Here is a 13,866-nt window from a genome sequence, read left to right as displayed (position 1 = left end):
TTTTTCTAAAGCAAACTAAAAGTAACAGCTGATAACTGACAGAAGAAAGAATGCAATTACACAGTCACAAGCTGTGAAAAAATTTGTCAACGCCGATTATATGAAAAATCCGCAATTACTTTTTGGGCAACCCAATATTTACAAATGTATTAACCTAAGAATTTAAAAATAATTAAATTTTCCTTTTTAAACTTTCTTGATTCTCAGATCTATTATATCTTTCAGTTGCTTAAATTGATAACATAGGTGCCGAAAAGAATCATTATTAGAAAATTTCAAAAATTAAAGAAAGCAGGAATCTATTTGACCATGAATTAATTTAGTTAAAAAAGTAATGCTTAGCATGGTTCTACGACTTTTTAATGTAGGAAGCTTTATAAGATTTAACCGGTACTCATTCGAAGTTAATGAACTTCTGTCCCACCCATTTCGACGGAGACAAAATAATAGAAAATGTTTTTGAATCGATTCAATAAAATCAGAATGGATATTGTAGTATGGATGCCATACCACTGAACCGCACTCGAGATTACTTCTAACTAGCAACGTATATAAGTTTTTCGTCACAGAGAAATCATTAGGTTCTTTACTCCAGCGTTTCATGAAGCCAAGAGCACTACGTGCTTTGTTTACAACCATTGAGATATGTTGACGGAAGTTTAAGCGTTGATCTAGAAGAAATCCAAGGTCTTTAAAGCTATAGACTACTTCAAGTTGATTGGAACTCAAAAAGTAGCTAGTTGTAAGAGAGGTTATTCTTGAAAATTATATGTGTTTGCATTTGGAAATATTAAGTTCCATAAAGTTCTGGTTGCACCATTCGTTAAGAGTATCAAGGTCGTACTGAAGATAACACTGTTCATCAGAGTCTCTCGTTGATCTGAAGATCTTAACATCATCTGCATACATCAAAATATTCGAGTGCTTTAAAGTAAAAGGAAGATCGTTTATGAACATACAAAACAGCACAGGGCCAAGGTGACTACCCTGTGGAACACCTGAAGAGACAACAATTGATTTGGAAACTGCATTACCAAATTTAACTCTTTAAGTACGTCACAGTCAGATATGATCTGATCCACTTTAGTAAAGATGGACTGAAACCAATAAGATCTATTTTTATCAAATGCTTTACTAAAATCGGTATATATATTATCCGTTTGGTAGCGTTCCCTAAAGCCATCGTTGACCAAACAAGTACAATAAGTTCTAAAATATTTGTTATCGTCGATTTCGATTTCCGGAACCCAGGTTGGTGGGAGACAATATAGAAGAGACTTGATGTGAAATAGTGTCAGTCAGAATTTTCTTTAATAGCTTCGGAATAGCATTCAAAATTGATATGCCCCTGTAATTAGATTCCTCATTGCGATTTCCGCCATTAAATAACGGTCTTATATAAGATTGCTTCCACAATTCCGGCAGATATCCATGCTTTAATGAACTGTTGAAAAGTGTACAAAGTGGATACGAAAGTTCGAGAGCGCAATGCTTTAAAATATTCGATGGAATTCCATCTGAACCGGGATTAAAAGTTATCTTCAGTGACCTTAAATTTTCAAGTACTACGTTTTCGCCAATCCCAGACACCTCTACAAAAGCTGAATTGTTGATTGTGTATGGATATGTTCCACATAAATCATAATAATTATCTGAGTAGGTAGTGCTAAAAAAGTCAGCAAAGATGTCGAGAATGCCTGAATCGTTATCAGCTACTTTAGCTTTATATCTAAGAAAGTTCGATATGCTATTACAACGGCGCTTTGAATTCACAAATTTGTAGAAGGATTTAGGTTTTGATTTCAATTGATTTCTAATTTTATTCAAATAACTACCATACGCCAATTTGTTTTCTTGATTATATTCGCATCTTGTTAATGAGTACATGGAAAAGTCAGACGATGACGCTGAGTGTTTAAACCTTTCATATAATTTATTCTCCTTGTTCTTCAGCCTAGAAAGATTGGTTGTGTTCCATGGAGGATCAGATGCGTTGCAAAAAGTAGTTTTAGGGACAGATTGAGAAATAAAGTCAAGTAGCACAGTATAAAAAGTTGTAATCATTTCATTGATATCTTTAGATCTGAAAATTTCATTCCAATGAACAGATGAGAGTAGTGAGTTCAGTTTGATGTAATCAGTTTTAGCAAAACAGTAAACTTTTTCAATTGCTACATCTCTTTTAACTTTAAGAGTGGGATAGGGTATAAGTAATTTGAGTGATATCTATCCTCAGGACTTACAACCGCATCATTAGAACTTAAACATAACTCAGATGGTTGATTAACGAAAACAAGATCGAGTAATTTAGAAAATGAATTGTTTATGTAATTAATTTGAAAAAGACCAAAATTTAACAATATGCCGATGCATTCATTAGATATACCATTTGGTATCACGGGTGTAAATCATTTGACTCGGACGAATAAATGCAGTTAATTTTAGGAAGATTAAAATCACCAAGGGCAATCAATGTGTCTCTTGGTGGTAAATTTCACAAAAATCGGTTCAGATTTAGATATATTGTAGCTCTCGTATATAAATATAGCCAGATTTTCACTTCTAGAGCCACTGCATGCGCATCTATTGACCAATCTTGCCAAAATTGTGCACAACGCTTTCTTTCCTCGTTGCCTACAACAACATCTAAGAAGTTTGGTCTAAATCGGTTCAGATTAAGATATAGCTCTCATATATATGTTCTTAAGATTCTGAGTAATTTGCAATAATGTTGTCATTTGTCAACCGTAGTCATTACAGTTTGAGCATATTTACTCGAAATTTGATACGGATTGTTTAATAACCCATCTGTAAACATACCCCGAGGTTCATCAAAATTGGTTCAGAATTAGATATAGTTCCCACTTAGTACCTATAGTGTAGGTGTAGGTGTGGGGTATTATATGGTTGGCACCACCCGACTTTTGCCTTTCCTTACTGGTTTTGCTGGGTTATTTGCTTTCTAGGAATTCTAGGAATTAAATTGAATGCACTAAATTCAATTTGAGCAATTACATTCACTCAAAAGCCAATTCACAACACTTACAGGCTGTCGTAAGACGCAAATGGTTTTATATATAATCCAATCGAGTTAAATTTCCATAAATAAAGCAAGAATTTCATTGTTTGGCATTACTTGCAATGTGCATAGGTTCGCGGTTGTTTGTCAAAATGCACAGCTCTCGGTTCATCCTTTGTGGCGTGCTAATCATTGCAGTGGTCATAGAATCACTCGCGTGGCATAAGTATCCATTAAACGGCGGCATTACCGGAAAAGTTGCAACAGATTTAAACGTTCGTCTGCCCAATCACACAGTGCCGCTGCATTATGACATACGTTTGGGTACAAGATTCGATATGGGCATTGCATCTTTTTATGGAGTAGTAACCATTGATTTTAAAGTGCTAGAGGAAACACCATTCATTGTTTTACACGCACGCGATTTGGATATTATCGGGGCTGTGATTAGAAATGGCACACGCTTTGTGGATGCATTGTACCCCGAGTATGACAGACCTAGATGTTTGCTCAAATTAAGACTTCCCAAGGGTAAGTTGTTCCAGAAGGGTGACCAAAGACAACTGCATATGATGTACGATGCCACTCATGGTTCTGAAAGGGGTTTCGTAATGCTAAAATACCAGAATATCGAGGGCGAGGATAGGTGAGTTGCAAATCAAAACAAATAATAGAGTGCTAAGTTGGGCCGGACCAAATGGTCCATCACCATGGATGCTGCTGAAAATGTTTGCATTCATAATTTGTCTGTTTCCATGGGATTTGGATGAAATGTAGATGTGGCTATCCAAAGTTGAACTTAATGCGCGAAATTTTGAATTTTATCATTTCATTGCTTTAGACGTTTAGCATTCTCCCGTTTCGATTACACATATGCTCGCACCGCCTTTCCCTGCTACGATGAGCCTAATAAAAAAGCAACTTTTAGGATAACTGTACAACATAATCCCGATGTCTGGGCCGTTTCGAATATGCCAAAGGATGAAAAAGAAACGACGTAAGCAATTAAAAAAAATTATTCGCAAATTACTCAAATTGCATTGTTCATTTCAGCCTAGGCAAATTTGTATTCCAGAAAACTGAAAGAATCTCCCCACACATGGTTGAATTGTTTGCATCAGATTTCGATTACACGCAGTCTAATCTATTTGGTATCAAGCAGAGACTTTTTGCTCCGAATGGAGAAAAGTTTCCCCTAAGTGATGTCATTAAAATGAACAAACTAACAGCAGAGTACTTCAATTCAACATTTATATTGCAACAATTGGAACATATAATTCTGCTTGCCAGTGTGGACAAGTCAGATTTGCATATGACCATAGATTCGGGTGAGGAAATGCTGCCAATGAGAAGCGCAGCAACAACTGAGGACTGGATAAATTTGTTTCTACGAATTGCCCATGGTATAAGTCATAAATATTTTGGTGAATTTATTTCCCCTGAATGGTGGAACTATCTGTGGATGACAGAAGGTTTTGCCAATCTGTTTTCCTACATGACATTGAATATGGTAAGTTCCAACCATTAAACAAGTAAGAGCGAGCTAAGTTCGGCCGGGCCGAATCTTATATACCCTCCACCATGGATCGTGTTTATCGCATCTCTTTTTAGGCAAACAAAGAAATTAATAAGAACGGTTATGCTATTCGAGATATATTAAATTATAGTCCGATTCGGACCATTTCGGTTCATTCGGATAAGAATTTCGCCTTGTAGGGCGAAAGGAGCAAAATCGGGAGATGGGTTTATATGGGAGCTGTATTAAGCTATAGATTGATTTAGACCATATTGAACACGCATATTGAAAGTCATAGGAGAAGACATTGTACAAAATTTCTGCCAAATCGGATTGGAATTTCGACCTCCGGAGGCTCAAGAAGTCAATATCCCAGATCGGTTTATATGGCAGCTATACTAGGTTATGTACCTATTTACGCCATATTTAACACAGTTGTTGGAAGTCCTAACAAAATACCTTTTGCAAAATTTCAGCTAAATCAGATGAGAGTTGCGCCCTCTGGCGGCTCAAGAACTCAAGTTCCAAGATCGGTTTATATTGCAGCTATACCAAGTTATATACCGATTTACGCCATACTAAGCACAGTTATTGGAAATAATACGAAAACACCTGGTGCAAATTTACAGCCAAATCGGATGAGAACTGCGCCCTTTAGCGGGTCAAGAACTCAAGATCCAAGATTGGTGTGTATGGCAGCTATACCAGGTTATGAACCGATTTGAATCCTACTCAGCACAGCTATTGGAAGTAATACCAAAATACCTCGTGCAAAATTACAGCCAAATCGGATGAGAACTGCGCCCTCTAGCGGCTTAAGAACTCAAGATCCAAGATCGGTTTATATGGCAGCTATACCAGGTTATTAACCGATTTGAACCACAGTTAGCACAGTTGTTGGAAGTCATAACAAAACACCTCATGCAAAATTTCAGCCAAATCGGATGAGAACTGCGCCCTCTAGCGGCTCAAGAACTCAAGATCCAAAATCAGTTTATATGGCAGCTATACCAGGTTACGAACCGATTTGAACCGTATTTATTGCAGTTGTTGGAAGTCATACCAAAATATTTCACGCTAAATTTCAGCCAAATCGGATGAGAACTGCGCCCTCTAGCGGCTCAAGAACTCAAGATCCAAGATCGGTTTGTATGGCAGCTATTCCAGGTTATGAACCGATTTGAACCATACTTACCACAGTTGTTGGAAGTCATAACAAAACACCTCATGCAAAATTACAGCCAAATCGGATGAGAACTGCGCCCTCTAGCGGCTCAAGAACTCAAGATCCAAAATCAGTTTATATGGCAGCTATACCAGGTTACGAACCGATTTGAACCGTATTTATTGCAGTTGTTGGAAGTCATACCAAAATATTTCACGCTAAATTTCAGCCAAATCGGATGAGAACTGCGCCCTCTAGCGGCTCAAGAACTCAAGATCCAAGATCGGTTTGTATGGCAGCTATTCCAGGTTATGAACCGATTTGAACCATACTTACCACAGTTGTTGGAAGTCATAACAAAACACCTCATGCAAAATTACAGCCAAATCGGATGAGAACTGCGCCCTCTAGCGGCTCAAGAACTCAAGATCCAAGATCGATTTATATGACAGCTATATCAGGTTATGAACCGATTTGAACCATACTTAGCAAAGTTATTGGGAATCCCACCAGAATACTTTATAAAAAATTTCTGCCAAATCGGATGAGAACTGCGCCCTCTAGCAGCTCAAGAACTCAAGATCCAAAATCAGTTTATATACCAGGTTATGAACCGATTTGAACCGTATTTATTGCAGGTGTTTGGAAGTCATACCAAAATACTTCACGCTAAATTTCAGCCAAATCGGATGAGAACTGCGCCCTCTAGCGGCTCAATAACTAAAGATCCGAGATCGATTTGTATGGCAGCTATACCAGGTTATGAACCGATTTGAACCATACTTAGCACTATTGTTGAAAGTCATAACAAAACACCACGTGCAAAATTGCAGCCAAATCGGATGACAACTGCGCCCTCTAGAGGCTCAAGAAGTCATGACCCAAGATCGGTTTATATGGCAGCAATATCAAAATATGGACCGCTTTGGCCCATTTACAATCATTACACATACAGTAATAAAAAGTTTCAAGCGGCGTGTACCTCAGGCAAACCACTATCTTGACTGTGAACTATAAAAATAAGACAGAGTTAAAGCAGATAGCTAACGCGTTAGTTTGCGAACGAATAAACGTTAGGATTTGAACGTATCAGCGATAGGGTGCGAACGAGAAGCGTTAGGTTGCCGACAAACCTGCATTAGCGTGCGAACGAAGTTGACATTGGCAACTCAGTACTCCCTATTTGACTTCCTGATCTCCTATAAGGCCCAATTCTTATCTAATTTGGTTGAAATTTTGTACAATGACTTCTACTATGGTCTCCCACATCTAAACCTTCGTTGATCCGAATGGGTCTATAACCAGATATACGAAGCTCCATTAGCATAGCAATTCTTATCCATTATTCTTTGCTTGCCTTTAAGAAATATCGGGCAAGGAACTTGACAAATGCAATCCATGGTGGAGGGTATATAATATTCAGCCTATCCGAACTTGCCTCGCTTTTACTTGTTTACATCCATTTTTTTATTATTCTTTAGACTTTTCCAGATTGGGATATTTGGCAATATTTCTATGTAGAAGTCTACAATCGTGCTATGACTATTGATGCCAGCGATAATGCAAGGCCTTTGTCCTATTGTGCCGAAGATAACATGGAAATAGGCTCTCTCTGCGATAACATTACCCATCTTAAAGGAGCTTCAATTCTGAACATGTGGAGACATGCTTTGACTGACAACATTTTTCGACAATCTAGCAGAAGCTTTCTTGATGTGAAGTAAGTTTCTATTCACGATATATTATTGAGCAAACCGTTGAAGTGAATTTTATCTTTGGCAAATCGCTGGGCAAGAGCAAGTCTTATAACTCTTCATTTGGTAAATATTCCATATCGTGCTATTAGTATGCCAAAGGACAAAGTCAAGGGGTATGTGGATAGCAGCAGAAGAAAAACCACATCAAATCCGTTCGGATTCCCAATACAACACAAAACACTGACTCACAAAATACTTAGTCCCACAATTGGATATCAGATTCGTTTTCTACTCTCAAATACCTTTAATTTGATTTCCATATTGTAGTGATTGGTCTATTAATCCGTTTGGCTAGTTTTGGGAGTAGGCGGTCCTCCTAGGCGTCCCACCCTTAGGTTTTGATACCAAATGCTTGTTGTTAGGTTACTGTAAGTGTGAAAACAATATTTCGGTACCCATATCGGAGATATGGTGTTTTTGAAAATTAGGGTAAAAAAATTAAGTCTCCTTTTTCACCATGGGTCCATAATGCACCATCTGTGAAAATTTCAAGAAAATCGGATCAGCCGTTGTTGAGCCTATATGGCATACAATCAAATCGTCTATGTCTTGGTATAGCTGCGATATAAACCGATCTTGGGTCTTGACTTCTTGAGCCTCTAGAGGGCGCAATTCTAATCCGATTTGACCGAAATTTTGAACGTGTTATTTCGGCATAACTTCCAACAACTGTGCAAATAAAGGTTCAAAAATAGCTGCCATATAAGCCGATCTTGGGTCTTGACTTCTTGAGCCTCTAGAGCGCACAAATCTTATCTGATTTGGCCGTCATTTTGCATATAGTGTTTCATTTTGACTTCCAACAACTGTGCTCTGAAACAGTCTATACCCAGCTATAGCCGCCATATAGATCGATCTCCCGATTAGACTTCTTGGGCCTTTAGGGGGCGCAATTCCTATTCGATTTGGCTGAAATTCTGCATGACGTGTTTTGTTATGACTTCCAACAACTGTACTAACGTTCAAATCGGTCTATAACCTGATATAGCTGCCAAATAAGCCGATCTTGGGTCTTGACTTCTTGATCCTCTAGGGGGCGCAATTCTTATCTGATTTGGCCGAAATTTTGCATATAGTGTTTCATTTTGACTTCCAATATATGTGTCAAGTATGGTCTGAGTCAGTCGATAGACTTATTGGGCTTCTAAGGGCGCAGTTCTTATCCTATATGGTTGAAATTTCGTTTTGGTATGACTTCTAAAAACTGTTCCAAGTATGGTATAAATCGGTATATAACCTGATATAGCTGCCACATAAACCGATCTCCAAGTTAGATTTTTTGAGCCTCTGGTGGGCGCAATTATTACTCGATTTGCCTGAAATTGCAGGTGGTATTTTTCTATAACTGGTGTTCTTCTATTTGAAAAACTCTTTCAAAGAACTTGACAAAAGCGATCCATGGTGAAGGTTATATGAAATATTGGAAAGAAATAAGAGAAAAAAACATTAAATATTTGTGTTTTAATGGACCTATAGCCGATACAATACTACAAAAAAATAAAATTTTTCTCCAAATTCTTTTTCTTCTTTTTCCATAGAAATTTTTGTATTTATATCTATTTTTTTCTATGGCAAAGAGTGACACTTCAACTATCTTAAACACCGTCTTGGGTGGGAAAGTTAAAAATTATCTGGCAAACAACCGCACCGTAATTCCAATACTTTTTTTTCTTTACTCAAAGGACCGACAGATTGTCATGACAAAGATAAATTATGTATGATTAATTTTGACCCCTCTGTCCTCTCTCTCTGTTCATGTTGGCTTCTCCAAATTAGCGCCATCTATTGGCTGTTTTCAATTGGATCAACTAAATTCTGTTGGATCCACTAAATCCAATTGAAAACAGCCAGTAAATGGCACTGATTTAAATGTAAGTGCTACTCGCTTGGAGTGGATCATCATGTGGTGGTTGTCTAGAAATGACTATGTGACTACCTTTTACATAGTCATCATTTAGTCTCTTTATATCCACCATTTAGTCATTCCGTTTGCAACACATCGAAATATCAATTTTCGACCCTACAAAGTATATATATTTCGGATCGTCGTCAAATTCTAAGACGATTTAACGATGTCCGTGAAAGTTATCCAATTTTCATCGGATTGTGACGAAGGGGGCTTACATATATACTCGAGGTGGTGGATATCCAAAGTTAGGCCCGGCCGAACTTAATGCCTTTTTACTTTTTTCGTTTATTTGGTTATATTCTATTTCGAGAAATTGGTTATGTGGCAGTTCAACAAACTGAGGTTGGATCAGGGACATTTTTTACAGGAACGATGTCACCTTCTATGGGCTAAAAATCATAAATAGAGACATCGGTCTACAAGGCATCACTAATGGAAATCAACCGTTATAAACTACACTTTTTTCTTTTTTTTTTTTCTTTGCAGCTTATTTAATGCCACATCCGAAGATGATCTCTACAAAGCTATTCAAAGTGTAGTAGATGAGGAGAAATTCGTACTACCTGCTCCAATTGGTGATATGGTGGCTTCCTGGACCCAACAGAGCGGTTATCCAGTTCTTAAGGTTACTCGTAACTATGGAAACGGCTGTTTCACTGTTTCCCAAGAAGACTTTTCGACCAACTCCACAACCAAATCGAATAAATTATGGTTTATACCCTTTAACTATGTAACTAAATCGAAAGCGGATTTTCGTGACACCAAGGCAACCCATTATCTACTCAATGAGACAAGTCTAACAATTTGTGAGAACATTCCCCAAAATGATTGGCTGATACTCAACAAACAGTCGACGGGTTATTATCGCATCAACTATGATGAGCGCAATTGGTTTCTGATTATAGATGCACTTCGCTCGAATCCCCACCAAATACATCCCCTGAATCGTGCTCAGCTTTTGAATGATGCCTATCATTTGTGCAAGGATGGCCATACTTTCCACTCCTTCACCCGCGAATTGATTCATAGAGATTTGTTTATGTATATGTCGGGAGAAAATGCATATGCCCCTTGGTTAATATTCACAGAAATCATGAAGAATTATCCGAAGAAATGGAAACGCGATGAATATTTCAGAAAATTCATAAAGTTCCTAAGGCCCATCTATAACAAATGGGGGGTTAATGAAATCCCCGGAGAAACTCATTTGGATCGATTAACACGCCGTTCCATAATCCATGTTGCCTGTCTGTATGGAATGACCCAATGTTTGCAGGATACAAATGCCAAACTTCAACATAGCTTCGAGCGGAATGTAGCCATCGAAGTAAACCTTCAGTCGGAAATTTATTGCTTTGGCATAAAACAAGCCACGAATGAAATGTTGGAAATGATCAGCGATAGATTAACGAAAACGTCGGACAAATCAGAGATATATTTGTTTAAATTGGCTATGGAATGTGCTAGGCCAGCTGAAGACGACCAAGCCTACGAGGTCGACGTAGACAAAAGCAGCGAAGACGAATACATCTAATTCGAAAAGGAGGACAGATTCGAAGCGATGTGGAAATTATAGAAAAACTAGCTGAACCGGGTCCGTTCCGTTGGCATTTATTTTAACTTTATATGGAACCAGATTATCCGTTGAATATTTATTTACGATAATTAAAGAGTTTTTAGTGAAATACCATGCACGAAAATAGTATATGTATAAGGCTTCACTAACTGTATAACAATATTAATGGCTTTATCTCAATCCCATACTTTCTTGGTCTATAAATTCGCTCGGAAAGTTAAGGGTCATTTAAGTTTTGATGTTAAATGCACTCCATTCTTAAAAGACTTTATTTGAGCCCGTTATCCCATTGGGATTTTTGGAGCGGGAAGACCCTCAGGTTGGGAGTTGCTGGGTTTAGAGGGTGGTGTGTACCCCCAGAAACGTGGTCCTGAATGTGGGTACGAATTCCGAGCTCTATTCCGAAAAACCTTTCATTTGAGCCCCATATTGCCATGATCGGTAAATATGAATGCCCGATTTAGGGATGTTTTCGGGGGTAACATGGTCCCCCCGACACTTAGCCTGGAAAGAAATATCAGCATCGCACTCTACTCTCAAATACCATCTATTTATACCCCATATTGCCGTAGGTTTAAGGACAGTTTACAGGATGAGGCATCCCCCTAACACTTGGCCTCAAAAATTGGTTATCAAACTCGTTTTGTAATCTCAAATACCTTTCATCTGATCCATATATTGCCATGGCCTGTAATTTTGTCCTCTTTGGGGGTGTTTTGGGGATGGGACGGTGCCCTAAATATATGGTTCCACATTTGGATATCAAATTCGTATTCTATTCCCAAATACCTTTAATTGAGCCCCAAATTGCGATGGTCAGTAAATAATTGCTGATTGTGGAGTGTTTGGGACAGTAGTAAAGCCCCCAAAAATTGGTCCCAAGAGTGTGTATTTAATTCAAGCTTTACTCCCCAATACCTTTTATTTGAGACCCATGTTGATATGGACGGTAAATATGTCCGATTTAAAGGTGTTTTGGGGGTTGGGGTGGTCCCCTAAGCACTTTAGCCCGAAAACATAACAGTATAGTGCTCAACTCTCAAATATCATTTATTTGAACCCCATATTGACGTTATCCTCAAAATTGGATAAGAAACTCGTTTTCCAATTTCAAATAACTTTCATTTAAACCCCTTTTTGCATAAGTCAGCAAATATGTCCGGTTTGGTATGGGCCCTACGCTACTCTACTCTCTAAGACCCAAATTGCCATGGTGAGCAAATAACGTCCTATTTGGGGGTTGTTATGGGGGTGGGACGTCCCCTAGACATTATTCTTTCATTTGAGCACCATATTTCCATTATCGGCAAACATGTCCGGTTGGGGTGGGGGCGGCTGTTTTGGCGGATATGGCGGCCACTCAGTGTCTTGGCAATGAAAATATGTATCAGATTCGTGTAATTTTGCAAATTTTGCTCATGAACATTCCACTGAGGAACAGGAGTAAACTTCTCACATATCAATGGGTACAGTCCTATTCAAGTTTTAGCTCAATGATAAGGGGCCTCCCTTTAATAGCCGAGTCCGAACGGCGTGCCTAAGTGCGAGACCTCTTCGGAGAGAAGTTTTACATGGTTCTAACAAATGTTGCTAGCATTGGGAGAGGAAAACCACCGCTGAAAATTTTTTTCTGATGGTCTCGCCAGGTTTCGAACCCAGGCGTTCAGCGTCATAAGCGGACATGCTAACCTCTGCGCCACGTTGGCCTCAGATTCGTGTTCTTAAATACCTCTTATTTAAGCCCTATATTGCAATGGTTATCAATACGTCCTATTTGGGTGGTGTTATGGGGATGGGCTGGCCGCATACACACTTTTTTCCGAATATTGATACCAGATTCATGTTTTACTCCCAAAGACCTTTCATTTGAAACCCATATTGCTATGGTCGTAAATTCGAACTCTTTGGGGGGTGTTTTTTGGGGAAAGCGGCCCCCAAAGACTTACTCCTACATTTGGATATAAGCTTTGTATTCTACTCCCAAATACCTTTCATTTGAGCCCCATGTTGCCATCGGCAAATATGTCCGATTTATGGGTGTTTTTGGGGTAAGGGTGGTCCCCTAAACAATTTGTCCGACAATTCGATATCAGATACGTGACTCCATCAAAAATTCGAAATTTCATTGAAAATCCATTAAAAATCGAAATTTCACTTGCAAAACTTAAAATGGCTGTATCTCCTTAACTATGCGTCCATTTCCCTCTAGGACGCATAGTTAAGGAGATACAGCCATTTTAAGTTTTGCAAGTGAAATTTCGAATTTTAATGGATTTTCAATGAAATTCCGAAATTTTTGATGGAGTCACGAATTAAGGCCCATTTCCCTCTAGGACGCATAGTTCAGGAGATACACCCATTTTAAGTTTTGCAAGTGAAATTTCGATTTTCAATGAAATTCCGAAATTTTTGATGGAGTTTCGAATTAGGGCCCATTTCCCTCTAGGACGCATAGTTAAGGAGATACAGCCAATTTAAGTTTTCCAAGCGAAATTTAGATTTTTAATGGATTTTCAATGAAATTCCGAAATTTTTGATGGAGTCACGAATTAAGGCCCATTTCCCTCTAGGACGCATAGTTAAGGAGATACAGCCAATTTAAGTTTTCCAAGCGAAATTTAGATTTTTAATGGATTTTCAATGAAATTCCGAAATTTTTGATGCAGTCACGAATTAAGGCCCATTTCCCTCTAGGACGCATAGTTAAGGAGATACAGCCATGTTAAGTTTTGCAAGTGAAATTTCGATTTTTCATGGATTTTCAATGAAATTTCGAATTTTTTGATGGAGTCACGAATTAAAGCCCATTTCCCTCTAGGACGCATAGTTAAGGAGATACAGCCATTTTAAGTTTTGCAAGTGAAATTTCGATTTTTAATGGATTTTCAATGAAATTCCGAAATTTTTGATGGAGTCACGAATTA

General features: G+C 38.3%; 1 protein-coding gene across 1 annotated transcript in view; it reads left to right on the top strand.

The window, feature by feature from the left end:
- Nucleotides 1-11,129, top strand: part of LOC106086704 (uncharacterized) — a 42,896-nt gene extending 31,767 nt beyond the window's left edge. The window contains exons 14-18 of the mRNA XM_059361389.1: nucleotides 3,218-3,665; nucleotides 3,861-4,016; nucleotides 4,073-4,529; nucleotides 7,182-7,420; nucleotides 9,853-11,129. Of these exons, the coding sequence (XP_059217372.1) occupies nucleotides 3,218-3,665; nucleotides 3,861-4,016; nucleotides 4,073-4,529; nucleotides 7,182-7,420; nucleotides 9,853-10,900 (2,348 nt within the window). The 3' untranslated portion in view covers nucleotides 10,901-11,129. The remainder of the gene's footprint in view (nucleotides 1-3,217; nucleotides 3,666-3,860; nucleotides 4,017-4,072; nucleotides 4,530-7,181; nucleotides 7,421-9,852) is intronic.
- The last annotated feature ends 2,737 nt before the right edge of the window (nucleotides 11,130-13,866 follow it).

Source organism: Stomoxys calcitrans, chromosome 2, assembly GCF_963082655.1.
Source record: "Stomoxys calcitrans chromosome 2, idStoCalc2.1, whole genome shotgun sequence".
Lineage (NCBI taxonomy): Eukaryota > Metazoa > Arthropoda > Insecta > Diptera > Muscidae > Stomoxys > Stomoxys calcitrans.
Note: the sequence above shows the minus strand (reverse complement) of the source record. Positions and strands in the feature narration are given on the sequence as shown.